The sequence below is a fragment of the Tiliqua scincoides genome, chromosome 2 (genome assembly GCF_035046505.1).
Source record: "Tiliqua scincoides isolate rTilSci1 chromosome 2, rTilSci1.hap2, whole genome shotgun sequence".
Lineage (NCBI taxonomy): Eukaryota > Metazoa > Chordata > Lepidosauria > Squamata > Scincidae > Tiliqua > Tiliqua scincoides.
Genome location: NC_089822.1, coordinates 163996070 through 164018754, shown reverse-complemented (window position 1 = coordinate 164018754; position 22685 = coordinate 163996070). Strand labels below are relative to the sequence as shown.

The window sequence follows — 22685 nt, the reverse complement described above, 5'->3', positions numbered from 1 at the left end:
CTGCAAAGCTGAAATATAGGTGTATCTCATTAATTTGCTGTGCTCTCTTATGCAGCCTCACATAAGATGTTCTGTGATGTGTTCTGTGTGTTCCCTGATATTATGCATGATGAAAGTCCCACTGGAGTGCCCCATTGTTTCCTCCACGTCTAGTTCCTGTGCATGTTGATACTGTGTGGTAGTCCGTGATGCAATGCATTTTTTTCTTTGGGGCACAGCCAGGAAACTCTTAACCTTAGGAACTCATAGAAACATAAAGCGTACATATAAACTCTTACATGTAACTATATTTTGGGACCATAACTGGGAAGCCAAGCCCTGGACATGCCTTTCCTATCCAAACCCTCTGAAACATTAATCCAGATAAGATAGAAGCAGCTTGATCCAGATTATGCAGTGGGATCTGTTGATCCAGAGTTAACACAATTCTGACTCAGGAAGGCACCTCAAGTTGGGTGTGCTTTTGGATGAATGGTGCCATACCTGCTCAGGAACACATAGGAATGGACCTATGGCTGTCCCTCCCTAAAGTGCATTAAGGGATCTTGGACTGTTGGTCATGATGCACTTAGGGAGAAATGCGTAACTTATAGGAGAAAAGAAGGAAAGGATGAAGCGAGAGAGTCCAACAGGTACAAATCATGATGCACAGTTTATTTAGGGGCTGTTCACAATAATAGGAGAAGGAATCAAAATATAGTATGGGATGCAAAAAAAATAACACAATCAAGCAAGATAAATGAGCCATATAATAAATACATGGGCAACTTCATTTGAGCTGTGTGTCGTCTGTCTGTTTCATCCCAGAGAAGTATCCATAGGTGGCTTGATGTTAGAGAGAAGAGAGGGATAGAATGGGATGAAGAGGGAATGAGCCTGGCTTCTCATAGCGGAAGGAGTGGGGAGATGGGAGAGTTCAGAACTCAGGCTGAACAGGAGATATACTAGCGGCCTTTGGTTATTGGACGATTTACCTATGAGGAAAGCGAGGTTTCAGAAATAGAGACTCTAAGACGAATTAGAGAAGAACCAGAAGATCTGGGTGCCTGACACCAAGAAACAGACCAAGACGTGAGGTTGCATCAATGGCTTGATGCATGCAATGAGCTGGAAAGCAGAGACAAAGAGGGAGGAAGCTGGGTCTAAGTGGCCTCATTCTTCACTTACAGTTCATTTTGTCCTACTGTTTCTTTTTCCTCTCTTGCATCCGTCCCAGATTTTTTGTTTTCAGAATGTCTCTCTTCCTTCTAGTTTTCCTTCTCCTTCTATATCTTTCTGTCACTTTTTGCATTCGCTATCATTATCTTTATCTGTTTGCATTATTCCCCCCCCCCATCACCTTGAACCTCTTCAATCTTTATTTATTTCACTCTTTTCACAAGTAAGATGCCCTTGACTAGAGTAAGAGGCTGCTGGGGCTGGTAGCAACCTTAGGGGAAGGAAGGTATGGATTAAAAACACACACACACACACACTAGAATCTCCTGGAAAAATTGACTCTGAGTGAGAAAACAGAAAGTGAACTTTCCTCCCAAGTATTTTACTGATTGGAAGAGGATGACAAGGAAGTACTGTACCAATAAGGAGCTTTCATTCAGCTGCTATTGAATTCAACTGCAAGGACTCTGAAGCAGATAGTAGCAGAACTATGAAGTAGTATGGAGCATGCTCAGCTTGCAGTCCTTAACCCTCACTGATCCTTGTCTGGTTGGTTGCTAGTTCCCAGCCTGGGATCGCTTCTCATCAAAGTGAAATCTCTCTTTGTAACCCCCTCCCTCTTCCACTCCCCCCTTTCGATCTCCAAACCTTCCCGCTTTCCTCCCCCTCCCCAAATAAAACGCTTCTCAGGGGTCTTAAACAACTTTAAACAACTTTGTTTACATGCAGTTGGCAAAGGGCGGGGGGGGGGGGAAGAGAAACACACACGTTACTTAGCCAAGAGCAGAAAAAGGGAAGTTTTTAAAGTGATTTATTAATCTTGTTTGACTGAAGAGGAGAGGCTGTAGTTTTAAAGTGATGGATCTTCCTATTTGAAGGGAACACTTATCAGCCATTGATGAAGTGATTGCCAGCCCAATCCTATCCACACTTTCCTGGGAGTAAGCCCCATTGACTCTAATGGGACTTACTTCTGAGTAGACATGCATAGGCTTGAGCTGTGCATCTCCTGGTATAGGAGACAAATCCGCTTCCTAACCAAACCCTCATCAGCTCTGATATATTTTCATGGTCTATTTTTATTTTCCCCACCAGCTGCTGGAAAAATTTAATTTAATTTAATTTAATTAATAAAGGGTTCAATCCTATCCAAGAATGGGAGAAATGACTAGTTGGATTGGGGTCCACAGGGGTGTGTGTGTGTAATGTTGGTCAGACTGGTTGTTCACAAAGTTCATTTGCTAAAACAATTCTAGTGGTATGCTTACAAAGTTAAAAAAAAATGAGTCTTCCTGGACCAGACAAAATCTACCTACTCCAGCATCCTGTCTCCAACAGTGATCAGCAGCTGATCATTTATAAAGTTCCAAACAACACAGTCCTGGAACGTGCTGGAATCCCTAGCATGTATTCACTGCTGAAACAGAGACGCCTGCGTTGGCTTGGTCATGTCGTGAGAATGGATGATGGCCGGATCCCAAAGGATCTCCTCTATGGAGAACTCGTGCAAGGAAAGCGCCCTACAGGTAGACCACAGCTGCGATACAAGGACATCTGCAAGAGGGTGTGCAGCATGGCCTTTCCCAGTTTGAAGAGACACTTTGCCAACAGTCTGAGGCTAAGAGGCAAAGAAGGAAGGCCCATAGCCAGGGAGACAGACCAGGGACAGACTGCACTTGCTCCCGGTGTGGAAGGGATTGTCACTCCCGGATTGGCCTTTTCAGCCACACTAGACACTGTGCCAGAACCACCTTTCAGAGCACGATACCATAGTCTTTCGAGACTGAAGGTTGCCAATACAATATTGCTGTGTATTAATAATATATTTTTAAGAACTACATTTAATGATTATATGATTATATATATATGATTACTATAATTAATATTAATATAGTTAATATTTCTGGCCACCACCTTTCAGAGCACGATACCATAGTCTTTCGAGACTGAAGGTTGCCAATACAATATTGCTGTGTATTAATAATATATTTTTAAGAACTACATTTAATGATTATATGATTATATATATATGATTACTATAATTAATATTAATATAGTTAATATTTCTGGCCACCACCTTTCAGAGCACGATACCATAGTCTTTCGAGACTGAAGGTTGCCAATACAATATTGCTGTGTATTAATAATATATTTTTAAGAACTACATTTAATGATTATATGATTATATATATATGATTACTATAATTAATATTAATATAGTTAATATTTCTGGCCACTTCCTGTTTAATGATGTCACTTCCAGCCATCAGGAACATGATGGGGAGTCATGGCCAACAGCCACGGGGGTCAAGGGAGCAACTGGCCGGAAAAGTTTGGAGTACCACTGAGGTAAGGGAATATTTGTCCCTATCCTCAGAGCTGCATTGCCCTTACCTCAGTGCTAGAAAGTTGGTTAGGATTGTGCCCTTAGGGACTTTCCAGCACTGGCATAGCTGTTTCAGTGGGGCATGTGCTGCATCCTGAAGTTGGGGAGCAGTCACAGAGGTCTGCTCAAGGTGTGGTAAGATATTTTTACCCCTATGGAGCTACTTGGATCTGCACCAGCTATTTAGCTGGCGCAAATCCAAGCAGCCCATTTTAGGCTACCAGGGCTGGAAGTGGGGGTTAGGATACAGCATGTGTTGTAGCTGCGGATCGCACCACTTCCTGGCCCAACGCTCTCTCCGTTCCGCCCTCCTCCACACAGAAACTCCTCCTCCTCCTCCCCTCCAGAACACCCTTCCACCACCCTCTCACACCCCCTGCACCACCTGGCACAAACTCACCTTTTCTGGTTGGCACAGCTGTGGGATTTGTCCTAGGTGAGGCAGTGTGGGTCTCTGCGCTGGCCCAGGCAACTTCCAAATCAGCACAAATGTGCTTGATGACCAATTTGCAAAACTCTGGAGATGGCGCAGGAGGTCTGCACCGGCTCAAGTTGATGTATGAATTGGACTGTTAATCTTCTACAAATATAACTAAACATTCAGGAATGCAGGGTTACTTAGCTGTTCGCAGCAGAGTCAGAGTCCATGGTCGAAAGCACCTTTGTCTTCAAGGTCTATAAGTTTCAAAGTCTATTTCAGTGGAAGGCAGAGAAAAACATTTCACGGGGCAAAGGCTTGTGGAAAGGGGCTGAGGCAGGAATACACTAATCCTTCCCCACTGTAGTTCCTCAGCAACTGGTGTTCCAGATCACACAGCATTTATACATGGAGTATCTGTATGAGCATTGTGTGGTGTCACCACTGATAGACCAAACCTTCATGAATGTGTATAATCCTCTTTTCAAGCCATTAATGCTCATGCCAGTTACTACAACTTATGGCAGTGGATTCAGTAAGTTAGCAATACTGCAACCATTTCTTATGCTAATGATACAAGAGCCATTGTCATAACTGTGCTAATGGATCTTGCCTTTCATTCTGCCTTCAGCTCACTGAGAAATATGGCCCTGTCTTCACTGTCTGGAAGGGACCAAAGCTGACAATTGTGCTCTGTGGCTATGAAGCAGTGAAAGATGCTTTGCTGGGTCATGCTGAAGAATTTGGTGGGCGTTCCAACATCCCCCTCAAAATCCCAGGGTCCAGGGGTCAAGGTACGCTGAACCAGATGTGATGCAGGAGAACTGTGCATAGTTTAAAAAATAAAGAAAAGTAGCACTGAGTGCAGTGATTCCAGTTAAGACTGTGCCGCAGGGCATGGGAGTGCTTATTTTTTCTCCTGTGCCATTTTCCAAATGCAGTCACAACAAGCTGCAATTTGCCTGAGCTGGGGCCAGGCATTCTTTTTTTCTTTTATTTGGTTCATGCCTCCACCATTGTTTTCCTAGAAATCTGTCCACATGGGGCAAAGAATGAATGTGCACAGGAACTTCAGAATCAGCTACCTATAATAATGAGTTATTTTGGCCCTCAGTTTTTCTCCTCTCTGACTGTCGATTAGAACCGAGGATCAATCTAATCAGGTCTATCAGTCACCATCCAGAAGTGATCTTGCTCTGGGAAGCCACAAGCAGGGCATGGAGGACTGCTGCTGCTGTATGCAGGGGGGGGCAGGTTTAGCACTTTGGCAACTGGTGATGTTCAACTTCAATATGAGGCTGCATATTTGAGCGCAATTCTGAGTACGTACCGCTGGTACTCTGGCGGTGGTGAGTCTCACAAGCATACTGTAAAGCATGTTCGCAGCCCTCAACACCAGCCCAGCACCAGAGGTAGCTCAGTGCCAGTCAGTGCTGGGTTAGCGCCAATGGATCACCAGTACTCCACTGCTCTGTGGTCGTGCAGACCACCAAGAGACAGAGAGGATGGGGAGGAGATATGCCAGGGAAAGGGAGTGGGGTGGGAGGGAGGTGGGACCAGAGGAGCTCTGCTCCTCCACATCCAGCGTCTCTGTTTTGGACTGCGGGGCCCAACACGGAACTCTTGATTCAATGGTGGCAAAAGGGCTGCCACAGAATCAAGTAGCCCCATTGTGGGGCTACTTGGCAAACAAAAGTCCCCTTCCCCCAAGGAGCAGCCAGCAGCTGCCCTGTTGTACATAGGATGCCGCGGCAGCCATTTTGGTGCCACAGCAGTCCCGGTGCAAAGGGCAGCCCAGGATTGGGCTGTTGGTCTAATTAGAAAATAAGAAATGCCTCCTGCTGCCAGATCAGGCCAAAGGCCCACCTTGTTACAGTATGTGCCCCATACAGTAAGGCAATTTGGTGGCTGGATAAGGCAGGCCTACAAGACTGCTGTTGTGTGTAAGCAAATGTAAGCATACCTGTCAGACAATGGGGCAAGGACCAATCAGGGCAAAGTGCTGAGTCATTGCACAGAACAAGGAGAGATGGGAAAAGCTGATGCAATCCCCACCCAGGATGATGCAATGACATTCCTCAGTGATGAGGTCATGGTGTTTCCCATTGACTGACAGGAGTATAAATGTCCAACCAGCACACTCCACTGTGTGGGTTGTAGGAGTGAGTTGCTGCATGAATCTCTGCTGGACTGACACCTGATTTGCTGACTACTTGGACTGCTGGACTGCCTCTGCTTGCCGATTTCTGGAACTGCCTTCTGCTCGTAAATACTGCCTATAAATAGACTCTGGTGCTGGGACTTCCCTGGGTCTTGCCTCCTTTTTTTTTGGCATTCTTCCCTGTGCTCTGAGCACCACACGCTGCAGGTGCAGACTTGCGCTTCTGCTATCTCTGTGTTTTGCCCATTATCTCTAACATTAACATTATCTCTATCTTTAACCTAGCCTGGCAACCTGTTTCCCACAGTTGACCACCAGTTGCCTCTGGGTCTTATGTTTGACTCCTCTGGTATAGACGCTGTACAGCATACAGCTGCTTCATGGGGTAGGTAATTCCATTAGATTTCATTATTCACCCATCTATTGGCTGAATGCGGAATAAAATCTATACCTGTGCAATCTGGGGCAACAATGGAGGAGCCAGAAACCTGGAAGTGGGCTTTAAAGCAATTTTTAACCCAGAGAAGCTTGCAACTGGTGCAGCTTAACAGCACAAAGGTAGGAAAGGGGATTTTGGTGCTTTTTTCCTTGCTGTAAGGCATTTAAAGGTGGACCCTGGTATCAGTGGTGAGTCAGATAAGTGGATTCCTAATCAGTGGATACTGAGATCCCATCTGTAACAATAAATGTTACCTCAAAATGGGTTATTGGCATCTCCTCATTTTAGTGCATGTACAGCCCAATACCTAACTAACTTTCCCATGCCAATACGACCATGGTGAGTGTGCTCTGTAACCCTGGGGCTCCATTGCAGCTGCATTGGCACTGGAAAGTTGGTTAGCTTGTTAATCTTCTGCAAATGTCCCGTATCTAAACATTCAGGAATTCAAGGTCATTAACCTGTTTGTCACAGGGTCAAAATCCTTTCAAACGCCTCTGTCAACAGAGGACAAAGAACACATTAAACAGAAAGAAGACAGGAGGGAGTGGACAAAATGTGAAGTTGGTCTTGTGGAGTCTCTGGCAAGCAGCCTGTCTTTGGTCTAGTCTCTCTTCAGCAGTTTCTTGGATTTCCAGCCAAAGGAGTGACGGGAAAGATGGACGTGGCTGGGACAGGAGCCCTGTTCCTTCTCTGTGTTCTCTTCATTTTCTTCTTCTCCACTTTCAAAATGTACAGGAAGCAAAGAGAGCTGCCTCCAGGACCCGCTCCCTGGCCGTTTCTGGGCAACCTCTTCCAGAAAGATGTCCTGCCTTTGTACAACTCCTATCTAAAGGTGAGGCCATCCCTTTCACTGCTTCTAGTCTTTGTAGGGAGGAAACAAAAGTTGCATGGGATGAAAGGATGGATGATAGGAAGGACACAAGGCTAATTTCTCCCTTCTTTGCTCTACACCAGCAGTTAGCAACCTTCTTCTGCATAGGGGCCGGACATTGGGTCCATCAGTAGTAAGATATGCATGCTTGAACCTTGTTTGTTTGATTGCCTGGCTGCCCTCTATGAGAGGACTGTGCGCGTGCATTCACCAGAGCTGCAGTGGCAGTGGGCAGGGGTTCAGAGAGTGTGGGCACACCTGCTGACCCGGGATTGGATCTTAATTTAGATCAACTCCTGGGAGTTGGGTGAGACTCCAGGAGCAAGAAGATGGGTATTCTGCCGTCACTGACAGGTAAAAAAGAGACTGAGAGTTTGCAGCTGACTTTCCCTAAGAAGACCATGAATGCTGTGGCAAGGGGAAGACCAGCTGGAAGAGGAAAGGGTGCAGGGGGCTTGCTCTCCTCCTTCTTGCTTGAAAGAACTGCCATTTGTGCCATTTTTCTATGACCCTCGGATAAGTCGGGGGTTAAACTTAGGGGGGGTCTGACTATAGTTTTGTCTGACTATAGTTTTTACCCGAGGCCTGATCCTGAAAAATCCTGAAAAATAACCTACCACTAATTGTTACCTAAGAACTGTAGTCTCTAATTTATTAAAAACATAATAATAATAATAATAATAATAATAATAATAATAATAATAATAATAATAATAATAATAAAAAAACTTTATTTCTAGCCCGCCCTTCTCCCCAAAGGGACCCAGTAAAAGATCATGAGATACATTTTTATTCTTTTTTAAATTCTGGTCTTCTTGTAACCACTATCAGAGTAAGTGCACTGTAAACTACATACCTGTAAAACAGTGGTTCCCAACCTGATATTCACATACTCCCAGGGCACTCAACAGGACCTTTAGGGGTAATTGAAAAAGAATGAAATAATGGCAGAAAAAGGTAGGCCAATGCCTTGCAAGGACCAGCAAGGCAGGAAGGAAGGTAGCTAGTTGGCTGTGAAAGCCCCACCAATAGCTAGTTTTGGGTCATCAATTCATCTATGAACCAGTGATTGAAAACCATCACAGTAAAAAAGTTGAAACATAATATGAAAAGTGATCAATCACCCAGAATTTCTCAGGACACTTCTGGTGCAAAACAGTGCAAAGGCAGAGTCTTCTCTTCTTCAAACAGATGAAAAGAGAAAACACTGTGATGAATACATGAAGACTGGGTTTTCATATGGAAGAGATACAAGCCTTCGCTTGTATTATTAATTACAAACATTTTGCTAATATGAAGGGTACAATTTATGGAAACGGACTGCCAAGGGATATGCCAGTGAAAAAGGTTGGGAACCACTGCAGATCAATGAATCAAACATGAGGAGAACCATGAATCAAAGACACTTTTTAAGGTGTCTGGTGTGTTAAGCCAGAAGCTCTACATATAACATACAACCCATAACACATAAGAGTTATTATCTGCCTCCATGGGTGTTATTCTGAAGTAATGGTGCACTGAATTGTAGCCTGGGAAGGAGGGTCCCATCCTGGTGTTTCCAAAAACAGACCTGCTTTGCAAGCATTTGCCAAGCAGAACCAGGCTGCAGCAGAAGGAAGGGGACTAAAAGGTTAACTTTGGCTGGAATGTCCCTGGAGCAACCAAGGAGGTGCCTGCCTGCCTTGAGCAACAGCAACAGCTCAGCTGAGAAAGGAAACTGTTCAGAGTTGAATGGCTCTGCCCTCTGATTGACCCTGAGATAAGGCAAGTGAGAACTGGAGCTTGATTTCACTTAGTGCTGGTCTGAGATAGGGGCTGTTTACACAGCCACCAAGGACCTTGGTGGGGGCTGCAAGTCTCCAGGAGCCTGCAAGAGGCCAGCTCTGCCACTCAAGTACTAAACACACCCCTTGGTAGTGAGGGAGCTGTGATCACTGCAGCAATGTTGCTGCCCCCCTACCCGCCCACGCAAACACGTTCCCTTGTAGGTGTTTGGGAACCACTGGTCTAACTAATCTCCTTATGTTTTCTTCTGCATTGAGCCCATTTCTTCTGCATTTTTCTTCTCCCGGCAGAAAACTCGGGATGAATCCGATCAGACACGGAGTAGAGCTCATTACAGAGCCTATTCTGTGGCAGTGGTAGCAGCGAAGAGATTGTTCTTCTCTGCTACCATTGCGTCTGCTGACAACCATCCGGCAGAGCTGTTCCTTGTGGTGCGGGGCCTCCTCCATCAGGCCCCTCCAGTAGACCAGGAGGAACACACGGTCAGCCGCTGTGACGTGTTTGCGCAACATTTTGCAGATAAAATCGATCGTATTTGTCACAACTTGGATGCCACATTGACAATGTCTGACGATGTCTCCTTGGCAACTGCTTGTCCAGTGTTGTGGGATTCTTTTCAGCTTGTACAGCCTGAGGATGTGGACAGACTCCTTTGGAGTGTGAGGCTTGCCTGCTTGATCCTTGCCCAGCTTGGCTGATAAGAGCTGCCCGGGGTGGACTGGCTGAGTGGACAGGGAGGGTGGTCAACTCTTCCTTGATGGAGGGGACGTTGCCATGTGCTTTGAAACGGGCAGTAGTTCGCCCCCGCCTGAAGAAGCCCTCCCTGGATTCCACCGTGTTAGACAACTACTGACCAGTCTCCAACATCCCGTTTCTGGGCAAGGTAATTGAACGGGTGGTGGCGTCTCAACTCCAGAGGGTCTTGGATGAAGCGGATTATCTGGATCCTTTTCAATCTGGCTTCAGGCCGGGCTTTGGGATGAAAACTGCCTTTTTACCTTTTTATTATTTGTTATCTGACTACTGTTTTTATGATATGTGTTAATATGCTTTTATCTGTTTCTAAATTATGTTGTTAATCTGTTTTTTAATTATGTTGTTTAATCTGTTTTTAACCTGTTGTAAGCCGCCTTGAGCCCCTTCGGGGAGAAAGGCGGGGTAAAAATAAAGTTATTATTTTTATTATTTGCCTGACATTAACAATTCATTTCCTCACACTGAAATATTTGGAAATATGAGCAGATAATGATGGACATCTAAATACCATTCACATGGAGCTGTCCTTGTGAATAATCCTACAATGAATTTCAAAGGGAGTTCCATAAATAATTATGATCATTGTCCTAATGAACCTTGCCTATCTTTCATTTTGCCTTCAGCTCGTTAAGAAATATGGCCCTGTCTTCACGGTCTGGATGGGACCAAAGCCAACAGTCGTGCTCTGTGGATATGAAGTGGTGAAAGATGCTTTGCTGGGTCATGCCGAAGAGTTTGGTGGGCGTCCTGACATCCCCCTCAAAATCCCAGGGACCAGTGGTCAAGGTGGGCTCGAACAGATGTGATGCAGAAGATATTTCTTGTTGTGTCTTACATTTTCTGTCAGGAAAGTTGATGCGCCATTTCATGTGCAGTGGTGACTTGGGCTGGGGCTGTCATTCAGTCATTCTTTTTACAAATATGTTTCTTTTATTTGGTTCACGCCTTCATAATGTTTTCCTAGAAATCTGTCAATGTGAGGAAGGGATTGAATATGGAGATGGGCTTTATTATTCTCTACCTATAATATTGATGTCTTTTGGCCTATAGACTTTATCTGCAGCGAAGTGTCAAATAAGGAAATGATGTTGGAAGGATGAAGGGGTGGTGCCAAAGGGGAAATTACAGTGGGGTGTCCCTGCAGCCTATCATTTGTATGAAGGGGTGCCATCTTGTCATCTCAGGCAAAATGTTGTCTTGGGCTAGCCTTATTAAATTATGTTGTAAATATAGTTAGAAATTTATTGAAAAAAGCATCCTTCCTGGTAATATACACAGAATGTGTTTCTCGGTGTTATCCTTCTTATTTGAAAGATGTGAGAGCATGGAAGCAGCCTGGTTTTAAATAACTTGTTACTACTGCAAATGAATAGAAGTACCCCCCCCCCTTCTGGATGTTTTATTTTAATTGGCAGAATATTAACAAAAAGATAGGCATAACTTGAACTGAGAAAGCAGCAGAACCATCTTTTCTCTTGAAACATATTGTCCTTTCTTTCTTTCTTTCTTTTTTTGAACTGACAAATTGTTTCGTAATGGTTTGTTTTCAGGTTTTGGCAACTCAGATGAGAAGAAATGGCGGGAACTGCGCCGGTTCACACTTTCCACACTGCGGGACTTTGGGATGGGGAAGAGAAGAATGTCCGATCGTGTGCAGGAGGAAGCTCTTTGCCTGGTGGAGGAAATAGCAGCCAGACAAGGTTGAGTAGAGTAGTAAGACATTTCAAAGCCTCAGAATCAACTTTTAGTTTCAATTTAGGAATATGGTTTTAAGGGGGGGGGGGTTCAGATCCCAGTCACTGTCTTCGGCTCTCCTTACAGGGCAACCATTTGATCCAAGAAGCATCATCACAAGTGCTGTTTCAAATGTGATCTGCTCCGTTGTCTTTGGGAGTCGGTTTGACTACAGAGATAAGGTCTTCCTAGAGCAAATACCCCGTGTGACAGACCGTATAGCCTTCTTCCGAAGTTTCTTAGGAGTGGTATGTTGTTTCTTCTCTGTGCTGACTCTGGAGACTTCCTTCCATTTGCTTTCATTGCTTCTGTTAATGCTTAAGAGCTCGCAAAAGTGTTTCCACAAGATTCTTTTGTGTCATGATGGGATGGCAATGGTGTTCTCATTCTCTTCGTTATGAGTTTGCATAAGGCCTGCTTAATGACCTCCACCCATCCTCTTTGGCTGAGAGTAGCTTTCCTAAAGTTTGGATCCTCCAAGCCATCCAGTAAGCCTCCTGGTGAAATCATGCAATGCTATCTCAGTTGGCTCTGTTGTCTCCTGTATCCCAGCATCCTTGTACCATCTTCAGGTGACCCAAGTTCACATATATCATTCTGGGTGACACCTGAGTTTTGTGAAAACTACCTCTCGTTCTGGAGGAGGGTCCTCTCCTGGCCCCAGGCTGTCTCCAGTCAGCCATCAAAATATCTGCCTCCTGACTGCTACCCACCATTCCTGTGTCTATGCGGAAGACCTCCCATAATGAGAATTAAAGATCAATTCTGCCACATTTTTAATCAACGAAATAGTCTTGTTTTTGTAACAGTGTGTGCCAGCCTGGTAGACACTTTATGCAGGGGTGTGCATTTGATTTGGAAAGAATTATGCTCCACATCAAATCGTTCTACTTCAGAGTCATTCAGTTGAATTCAATAGCAGCTGAATGAAAGCTCCTTATTGGTACAGTACTTCCTTTTCATCCTCTTCCAATCAGTAAAATACTTGGGAGGAAAGTTCACTTTCTGTTTTCTCATTCAGAGTCAATTTTTCCAGGAGATTCTAGTGTGTGTGTGTTTTTTAATCTATACGTTCCTTCCCCTAAGGTTGCTACCCGCCCCAGCAACCTCTTACATTAGTCAATGGCATTTTACTGGTGGGGAGGGGACCAAGATGCAGGTCTCTTGCTGTCTTGTGTGCTCCCTAGGGCATTTGGTGGGCCGCTGTGAGATACAGGAAGCTGGACTAGATGGGCCTATGGCCTGATCCAGTGGGGCTGTTCTTATGTTCTTAACCTGGCGATGGCAGTGCAAAGCGGTTTGCCTTGAACATCCCCAATGATGATGTCCTTGAAGGGCGTCATGGGACTGAGGGAGGGAGACACTGCTGCAGCTGGAATTGATGAGGGTGGCAGTCTGGGACCAACCTTTGAAGGCTGACTGAAAGAGGGGCAAAGGGGGAGGCCAGGAAGGGAGAGGAGGATGAAGGAGTGGAAGGAAGGAGGAGAGGAAGAAATCACAGAGAGAGAGAGATAGAAAGAGAGAAGAGGTGGGGGAGGGGAGAGGAAGGAAATGCAAAGGGAGGAGAAGGGGAGGAAGGAGACCCATTTCCTATGGATAGAGGTGTTTGAAAACTGTGGGGCTTCATGTTTTTATTACAGTGCAAAATAGAGTGTTTCGTGTTTTTATTTAATTATCAATAAAAACAAACACTTCTACTCATTGCTCATCCTTTTATGTTCTGGTTTAATCCTCTGGTCTAAACAACATGGTAAAATGTTTTCACGGTTTGTCATCTCAGACACTATTACTTGTTATTATTCTTACTTTAAAATCTACAAAATATTCAGCACCATAAGGAAGAAACTGTTACACAAGTTTCACAGAAATCTTCATTGAGCAGTAAATATTTTCATTGTGCCTAATCAGACGTCGTTTTATATATTGAAGTTCCAACTATACAGCTGTCACCTACCTGCTTTCTTGATAATCCATGTACTCTCAGATACAGTTCTCTAAAACTATGATGCCATGTTACCTGGGCCAGCACTGTGCCATTTTGAAGTTTCCCAAGTGTCAATCAAGGTGAAATTTCCCATTGTGCATCACAGGTGCGGCTGGCAGTACAGAAGCAGTTTTTATTATATTATTCCATGCCTCCAATACTTCAATAATGATATATCATTAACCTTCCATCTTATGTGCAACAGACTTGCACAGATTCAAGTATAGAGGTATAACCTAATTAACCATGGATTTTTCACCCATGGTTTTATTTTAACACAATGAGTAGGGCCCTTTAAATTAAAGGGAAAAAGTCATTTAACTATAGCCCTGTTAATAGCGGACAATCCATCAGTCATTCTCTCTCCAGGCGCTTAGAACAGCTTACTCCAAGGCAAGTGACCCCTCCCTTCCCCCTGAGCATGTGAAAGAATGCAAAGTGGAAGTGATTATCACCTCCACTCCCGGTGAAGGGAGGGGTCACTGCCTCAGAGAGAAGCCTTTCTAAGCTCCTGGAGAGAGACTGTCTGCCTGATACCTCTGTCCTGCATTACCAAGGTCAGCAAGGCTGTTTTTAAACCACTGAGCAAAGGGACATTGTTTTTAAATGGATTTGCTTTAACACGATTTTTGCCATCCACTTGAGTTCTGGGAACGGAACCCTTGTTTTGCCATTCAAAAGCTGTAAGTGGTCTATGCTGTGTCGAGATTGTTATTTCAAGATATAACTTTTGGAGCGGATTTCTGAAGGCCTAGTGTGGATGATCTTTCTTTGTAGGGGTGGGAGAGTCTTGAACATGCTGCCTGTATATTCTCATCCAGGTTTACAATTCTATAAGTCATCAGAGAGTTTTGCAGACATTTAACAAGTGGGACTCTGCAGGGACTAGCTATCAAATCTGCACGACTGTGTATCAAGTCAGGATACAGTATCTAATACAGTATCTAATGTATGTGTCATCTCTATTCCAGGTGTATTTTGCTTTCCCAAAAATAATGAACTATCTGCCTGGAAGGCACAAAAACATCATAGCAGAAGGTCAAAAAATGTATACATTTATCCGTGAGAGGGTGAAGTCCCACATGGAGAGTCTGGACCCTCAGAACCCCCGGGACTTTATTGACTGCTTCCTTATCAAGTCGGAGAAGGTAGGGGATTCATAACTTTCTTTCACTGCATCCTAAATTTCAGTGAAAGTTGCTGTCCTGGCCACCATTTCTTGTGCATGTACTGCCCGAGTTCCTCTTCTGTGGGTAGAGGCTGCTAAAGAGCATTGTGCTGCTCTCCTGAAAATAACTACGGATGAGAGATGATTGTTGTTAATACAAGTGATGGAATTAAACTATTTTGGGGAACATCTGGAACATTGATTGAAGCAGATTGAGAAGTCTCTTTTTTTGCATCTATCTTTGAAGTGGTAATTTTATTCTCCCTTTCCCCCTTCATCTACTTTCAATAGGACCAGTCTCACAATGAAGTCATCTTCAGTCATGAAGATGTTGCTATGACTGTCCTAGGGCTCTTTGTTGCTGGTACAGGGACCACAAGTCAAGCCTTGCTCTACAGCCTCCTGGCAATGGCCAAATTCCCACATATTCAAGGTACAGTAAAGAGAACAGTGAAGGTAATGGGACTCTATTACTACCATTACATATGGAAACAATAACTGTTACCCTGCACATGCCCAATCTCGTCTGATCTCGGAAGCTAAGCAGGGTCAGGCCTGGTTAGTACTTGGATGGGAGACCGCCTGGGAATACTGGGTGCTGTAGTCTTTCCATAGTCTTTCGAGACTGAAGGTTGCCAACCAATAGAAAAGACCTACATTTGAGAAGTATCAAAGTTTAATCTCTGCAGCTTAAACAATTGCAGGATGCATCTTTCTTGAACTTCCTACTTTATTCCCCAACTTGAGTTCACAAAAGTCTTTGTATATTGGATATGCAAAATTAACAGAACTGATTATAAGATGGTGAGTTTCAGTGGATCTGTGACAATGCCTTGTGGTACAGGCCCATTATGAGGGCATTGACCCATGATAGGTCATCACATCTTGAGTGTGATGCAGAACAGTGGCATAGCTAAGGCATCTGATGCCTGGGGTAAAAGAAGATTTGGGAGCCTCCCCCCATAAGAATGCCTGCCACAAAAACCAGAAGTCCCTGTTTAAAGACTCCAGGAGCTCTTCTGAGCTCTTCTCAGAAATAGGAACTAATTCATCAACCAGGGAATCAACTCAAAGGCAGGTGAATCAATTTGCTAGGCAGGGAGCAGAATTCCTTAAGTGGGAGAGAACATTAAAAATTCAAATCATTCACCCACCTGGGAGATTGAAGACCTTAAATGAAATTTATTCCCCAGACCAGGGAATGAAACTCACTATCCACAGCAAAATACTTGCCAAAGATTCCTTAGGGAGCTTTGTGCCCAAGGAAGGATTTAAACCTGGGAAGCCAAACCTCCATTGTTCTAGTCCAGCAATCTCACCACTTCCTGTGATGGCTTTCCAACTCCTGAGGCAAAGGAACCAATTCATAAAGCAGGGAATCCATCCAAAAGTAGGGGATTGCTTTGCTAAATTGGAAGAACAATCCATTATGCCAGTGGTTCTCCAACTCTCAGGGAGCGTTTCAGAGCCACTAAGTCTTTGCCTCAGAAGGCAGGGGGCAGGGGGAAGGCAGAGACGCGATGCCCAGCATTGTGCCTCTGATCAGGGTGCAGGGGCACGCTGCCACTCACTGCCACCTGGAGGAGCCACCCGGGAATCGGAGGAGCTCGGCGCCAGCCTCAGCAGGGCTCCCCATGCAGCGCAGACCCCTCCCGAAGGTGATTGCTACCACTTCCTGTTTCTCAGTCACAAAACTGGAAGTGGTCACAGTTGCCTTTTGTAGGGCTCTGTGCTGCGTGGGAAGCCCTGCTGAGTTTGGCACCGGGTTTCCCTGATCCCTGGGGGGCTGCTGCAGGTGGCGGTGAGTGGCAGTGCACCCCTGTGCCCTGATCAGAGGCACGATGCTGGGCATCATGTCTCTCCCTTCCCCCTCTCCCCGCCCCTTAAAGGAAAACAGCACAGGGCTCTCAGGCTGATGGCCTAGTTTGAAAAGCACTGCAATATGCAGTGAAATTAAGTCTGTGTTTCGTTTCTTTTTTTTAAAATAGTTTTGAGCTGAATGTCCTGCCTCTCTCTGATTATCTTCTGTATCGGACATGGAGTAGAGCTCATTATAGAGCCTACTCCGTGGCAGTGGTAGCAGCGAAGAGATCGTTCTCCTCTGCTACCATTGCGTCTGCTGACAACCATCCAGCAGAGCTGTTCCGTGTGGTGCGGGGCCTCCTTCATCAGGCCCCTCTAGTGGACCAGGAGGAATACACGGTCAGCTGCTGTGATGTGTTTGCCCAACACTTTGCAGATAAAATCGATCGTATTCTTCGCAACTTGGATGCCACATTGACAATGTCTGACGATGTCCCCTTGGCAACTGCTTGTCCAGTGCTGTGGGATTCTTTTCAGCTTGTACAGCCTGAGGATGTGGACAGACTCCTTTGGAGTGTGAGGCCATCTGCCTGCCTGTTTGACCCTTGCCCAGCTTGGCTAATAAGAGCTACCTGAGGTGAACTGGCTGAGTGGATGGGGAGGGTGGTTAATTCTTCCTTGATGGAGGGGACGCTGCCACTCGCTTTGAAACGGGCGGTGGTTCGCCCCCTCCTGAAGAAGCCCTCCCTGGATTCCACGGTGTTGGATAACTACCGGCCAGTCTCCAACATCCTGTTTCTGGGCAAGGTAATTGAGCGGGTGGTGGCGGCCCAACTCCAGAGGGACTTGAATGTAACGGATTATCTGAATCCTTTTCAATCTGGTTTCAGGCCGGGCTTTGGGACAGAAACCGCCTTGGTCGCCTTGGTGGATGACCTACGCCGGGGACTGGACAGGGGGAGTGCGTCCCTGTTGGTCCTGCTGGACCTCTCGGCGGCGTTTGATACCATCGACCATGGTATCCTTCTGGGCCGATTGGCCGAGTTGGGAGTTGGAGGCACTGTCTTGCGGTGGTTCCGCTCCTACTTGGAGGGTCGGTCCCAGATGGTGGTGCTGGGGGATGCCTGTTCAACACCCTGGCCTTTGAGGTGCGGGGTGCCACAGGGTTCAATTCTGTCCCCCATGCTATTTAATATCTACATGAAACCGCTGGGAGAGGTCATCCGGGGGTTTGGAGTGGGGTGTCATCAATATGCTGATGACACCCAGCTCTATCTCTCCTTTCCTCCAGACTCCAGGTTGGCAGTTGAGGGCCTGGAGCGCTGTCTGGAAGCAGTGAGGATCTGGATGGGGGCTAATAAGCTGAAATTAAATCCGGATAAGACAGAGGCTCTCCTGGTTCGGAAATCCTCGATGCAGGTGCTGGATTATCGGCTTGCTCTGAATGGGGTTGCACTCCCTCTGAAGGAGCAGGTCCGCAGCTTGGGGGTCCACCTGGACTTGCAGCTGCTCCTGGATTCCCAGGTGGCAGCTGTGGCTAGGGGGGCCTTCGCTCAGCTTCGGCTGGTGCGCCAGCTGCGGCCATACTTGGATCGGGCAGACCTGGCCACGGTGATCCATGCCACGGTGACATCGAGGTTAGATTATTGTAACGCGCTTTATGTGGGGCTGCCCCTGAAGACGGTTCGGAAACTGCAATTAGTGCAGAATGCAGCGGCCCGTGTGGTCACTGGAGCTAGGCGGTTTGACTCTGTCAGCCCGCTTCTCCCGGGGCTGCATTGGCTGCCCATTCGTTTCCGGACCCAATTCAAGGTGCTGGTTTTGACCTTTAAAGCCCTATACTGCTCTGGGCCAGGGTATCTCAGAGATCACCTACTTCCGTACAATCCGGCTCGTCCTCTTAGATCATCAGAGAAGGCCTTTTTACAAGTGCTGCCGCCTAAGGAGGTACGTGGGGCGGCGGCAAGAAATAGGGCCTTCTCGGTAGTGGCACCAACATTATGGAACTCCCTTCCACTTGACTTGAGAATGGCTACCTCTCTTGAGACTTTTCGGCGAGGCCTGAAGACATTTTTGTTTAAAGAAGCCTTCTGAGTGCATGGCCTTTTTAAACATATTTTCTGTATCTTTTTAGTATTTTTACAGGCCTGATTCCTCTGATTTGCTACGTTTTGCTCTTTTTATCTGACTTTTTATCTGACTATGGTTTTTATGGGTATATGTTAATGTGTTTTTAATATGTTTTTATTTGTGGTTAAATTATGTTTTTAATCTGTTTTTAATATGTTGTGAGCCGCCCTGGGTCCCTTCGGGGAGAAGGGCGGGATATAAATAAAGTTTATTATTATTATTATTCTGTAGAAATCTCTGCTGTTGCTGGCTATATACCTTCTCTTTGCTCGTGTATTCAGTAGGGGTTTGAGCAGCCCAGTGGGTTATATATCTCTCTCCCTCTTATATGATAAAAACGTGTTCCTTACAGCTAAAGTCCAGCAGGAGATTGCTGAGGTGGTAGGTACCCACCGCCCTCCAAGCATGGAAGACCGTATGAAGATGCCCTTCACCAATGCGGTTGTCCATGAGATTCAGAGATACGAGAAATCCAGTGCTGAGACCTTCCCACGCGCAATGACTCGTGATACAGAATTCAGGGGCCACACAATCCCTAAGGTATGGTGACTCGGCATGTTATCGGGTGCTGTGGTGAGAGAAAGGAGGAATGTTATGCTATAAATGTCCCTGGCTTTCCACATCTATCTTGTGCTTACAAAGTCAGGATGTAAAAAGTTACATCCTGCAGATTTATTCCATATTCATATTCATGAATATCCTTAAAATATCACATAAAACTTCTGCTACAGTGTTGATAATTACAATTCCACATCTATGTAGGGGTTATGTTCCAAGATTGGAATGTAAAGCCAAAATTGTGAAAAGTCAAAACTCCGTAAGAACAAAAAGCATAATACGGGAGTCGTGTATCCCCGTCAATTGCAAATTAAAGGTATCAGTATTAGAGTTCTTGGAGATCACACCGAATAGCATATAAGCAGAGATGCCATTCACCCCAGACTGATTTTGACATGCCCCAAGCAGGCCCTGATCCCTGCCCCAATCCTTCCCTGGAAGAGCCCGGAATGCCCCCCACTGACTTACCTGCTCCAACGGGGGCTGAGTACTCAGGGCCTGATCCTGAACAGTGTGCACTGACTCACTGCCGGTGTGCATTGTCGCAAAAGTGCTGTAAGGCAGGTTTGCGAGTCCTTATTGCAGGCCCAGCACCGAAGCTAGCCCAGTGCAAGCCCGCACTGGACCAGCTCCAGTGCTGGACTCACATTCCATCGCCGGGTGGTTGCTCGGACTGCCTGGTGGCAGACAGGTGAGTGTGGGTATGGAAGGAGGTGGGGAAGAGGCATTCCGTGGCGGGGGGAGGCAGGCAAAGGGCTGGCGAAGGGCAGGGAGGAGGCATAGTGGTGGAAGGAGTGGGGTTAGAGGGGGAAGGATCAGTGGAGCTCGTCTCCACCAGATCCAGAGCCCCGTTTCGGACCGCACAGTCCAACACGGGACTCTTTGATTCTGCGCTGGCTCGAGAGTCACTGCAGAATCAAGTAGCCCCATTGTGGGGCTACTTCCCTTACTCGGGGGATGGGGGCGAAAGTTTCCTTCTCCTGTAGAGGCAGCTGCCTGGGGCACGTTGGATGCTGCAGCCGTCATTTTGGCGCCATGGCAACCCCACGCTCTGGGCAGCTCAGGATTGGGCTGTCAATTGGCACATGTCTGTGGCAGCCAGCCATTTGTACTGGTGACCATGCCCACTGGTGACCACAACTTCCATCAATGCAATGCCTGGATAGGATTGGACCATTAGCTTTCAATCATATACAGAGAGCCCAATTCTATCCAACTTTCCAGCACCGATGCAGCCACAGTGCAGCCCTGAGGTAAGGAAGCAAATCTTGCTTTCCCTTGAAGAGGTCTCTGTGACTACTGCAGGATACAGCACGGGCCCTATTGGCACAGCTTCATCAGTGCTGGGAAGTTGGATAGGGCAGGCCCTAAATGACTTAAGTCCCATTTAATTCAAGAAGGTGAATAAGTATGCATAGAATTGTACTGTTAGGGTACTTTGAATAGACCATTGCTAGTACATCACCCTCGTGGAAATTCTTTTCACAGTCCCCAGATCTTTCTCAGAGAACCTGTTTCTAAGATAGCAAGCTGAAGCAAGTAATGTCCTCTCCTTTCCTTGAAGGGCACCTCTGTCATTCCGCTGTTCACCTCTTTGCACTTTGACCCACTCCGATGGGAGACACCAGAGGAGTTTAACCCAGGCCATTTCTTGGATGAGAAGGGCGAGTTCACAAAGAGAGATGCCTTCATGCCTTTTTCAGCAGGTAACTTTGTGGACCTACATATTCCTGCTGTGGCCCAGGAGTAGATGAGTGTGTGCTGGGATGATGGAATACATTGGGATTTACATAAAGACAAGCAAGGACTGAAGTGTTATTTCATAGCAGTTCTCTGTCTGCATCTTATGTCAGACCTTTACCTGGAAGGCTACAAGTAACAGCTGAGGAGGGAGATGTTAAATTCCTTTAATCTGAGTCAATGTTTGGAAGAGTCAGCTTGGCCCAGTTGACAGGCAGAACTTGAGCAATGGGGTGAGGGCCAAGGGGGATGCTCACGCTAAAGTCACTTTTTATTTCCTTCATCCTGAGTCAGAGATTCTTCAGTGCACCCTTTGCACAGGAATGTCTTCAGAATTCCAGGCATGTGTTCAGCAGTGGGTGGGGGTGGAAAAAGCATTTGCAGAAAGCAGAGTAAGGTTAGAAGGGAGCAAGGTCAAAAAGTTGGAGACATTCAGGCAAGTGTGTCCTTAGTTGCAGCTTTTTTGCTTTGTGATTGGTGGGCATTGTTAAGGTCAGGAGAGGGGCTGCCAACAAACACACAGTGATCCAGGATAGTAAGGCTCAGTGGTTAGCATGCTCACTCTCTTCTGGTTCCCTTCTCTTCCCTGTTTTGACACACAGCTTGAAGCCTCTCCGTTCTCCCCAGGAACGGGGCTTGTGATCCGGCATAACTGCTGGATCCCAGCACCGCCTCCTGCTCCCCTCCCGCCCGCTCCTGGGGTCGCCCACCCTCCCCTGCCCCTCCCTGCCCCCCGCCTACCTTAGAGTCTTGTGTTGGCGCAACCAGGTTGACACAAGGCGCTCGGAGGAAGCCAGAGTGGAGGCTTCCATCAGCCTCCGCAGGCCGGCGCTTCTCTGAGCGCCAGCCCGGCTTCCACCCAAAGAGGCGCAAACATGCCCACGTCATGGGCAGGACTGCGCCCTGAGTCTTCTACCACCAGCCCAGGAGATCAGGGTAGCCTGAGGGGTTCCCCAGGTAGAATCCCCCTCTAGAACAATAATGAACCTCAAGGGTCTCTATCAAATGATTCTCACAGTAGCGCCTGAAGAGTGAGGAGATGTGACCGTCCACTGATTTTTCCCTTGCCAGGAACTAGATAGACTCAGAGTAAAAAGTAAAAATTTTATTACAAGTCTAATGAAAGAAAAAGGAGGTAACAAAACCAAATGAACAAGGAAAAGGGTAAGGAGCATGGAATCTGGAAAAAAGCATTAACCACATGCAATCCTACAAGTCTTGGACACTCTGATTGACTAACTCTGCCTGCTTTTTCTCCCCAGGGAAGCGATCCTGCCCAGGGGAAGCACTGGCTAAGATGGAGCTTTTCCTCTTCTTCAGCACTCTCCTGCAGAACTTCACCTTCCAGATGAATGGAGAAGCTAAAGAGAAAGAGCTATTGTCTTTGAATGTGGACTTGCTAATCAAGAATACATATCCGCCAATACAAGCCATTAAACGCCCACTGTGATTGAAAGCCAGAATATAAATGGACAGACCAGAGCCAATGGCTCCAAAATATTCAGAGAAGCTACAGCAGAAGTGCTGAGATAATCTTTCTGTCATGTATTCAGCACCCTCAACTTCACTTAGAAGATATATGAGATAAATA

The 22685-nt window shown here is 46.2% G+C and overlaps 1 protein-coding gene and 1 pseudogene across 1 annotated transcript; both read left to right on the top strand.

Annotated features, from left to right (window-relative positions):
• The first annotated feature begins 7220 nt into the window (after positions 1-7220).
• Positions 7221-22544, top strand: LOC136638860 (cytochrome P450 2C20-like). Its single transcript, XM_066612888.1, has 9 exons — positions 7221-7397; positions 10601-10757; positions 11528-11677; positions 11799-11959; positions 14667-14843; positions 15155-15296; positions 19149-19336; positions 20919-21060; positions 22357-22544. Exons 1-9 carry the CDS (start codon positions 7221-7223, stop codon positions 22542-22544), a joined length of 1482 nt encoding a protein of 493 aa, XP_066468985.1.
• LOC136642554 (5S ribosomal RNA) lies at positions 15354-15470 on the top strand (annotated as a pseudogene).
• Positions 22545-22685: the final 141 nt, after the last annotated feature.

Excerpts from the sequence above, each read along its gene's own strand:
- LOC136638860 (XM_066612888.1), top strand. The coding sequence starts at position 7,221 with ATGGACGTGGCTGGGACAGGAGCCCTGTTCCTTCTCTGTGTTCTCTTC. Across the intron at positions 15,297-19,148 it reads CAAATTCCCACATATTCAAG|CTAAAGTCCAGCAGGAGATT; the intron begins GTACAGTAAAGA and ends TGTTCCTTACAG. Across the intron at positions 21,061-22,356 it reads CTTCATGCCTTTTTCAGCAG|GGAAGCGATCCTGCCCAGGG; the intron begins GTAACTTTGTGG and ends TTTTCTCCCCAG.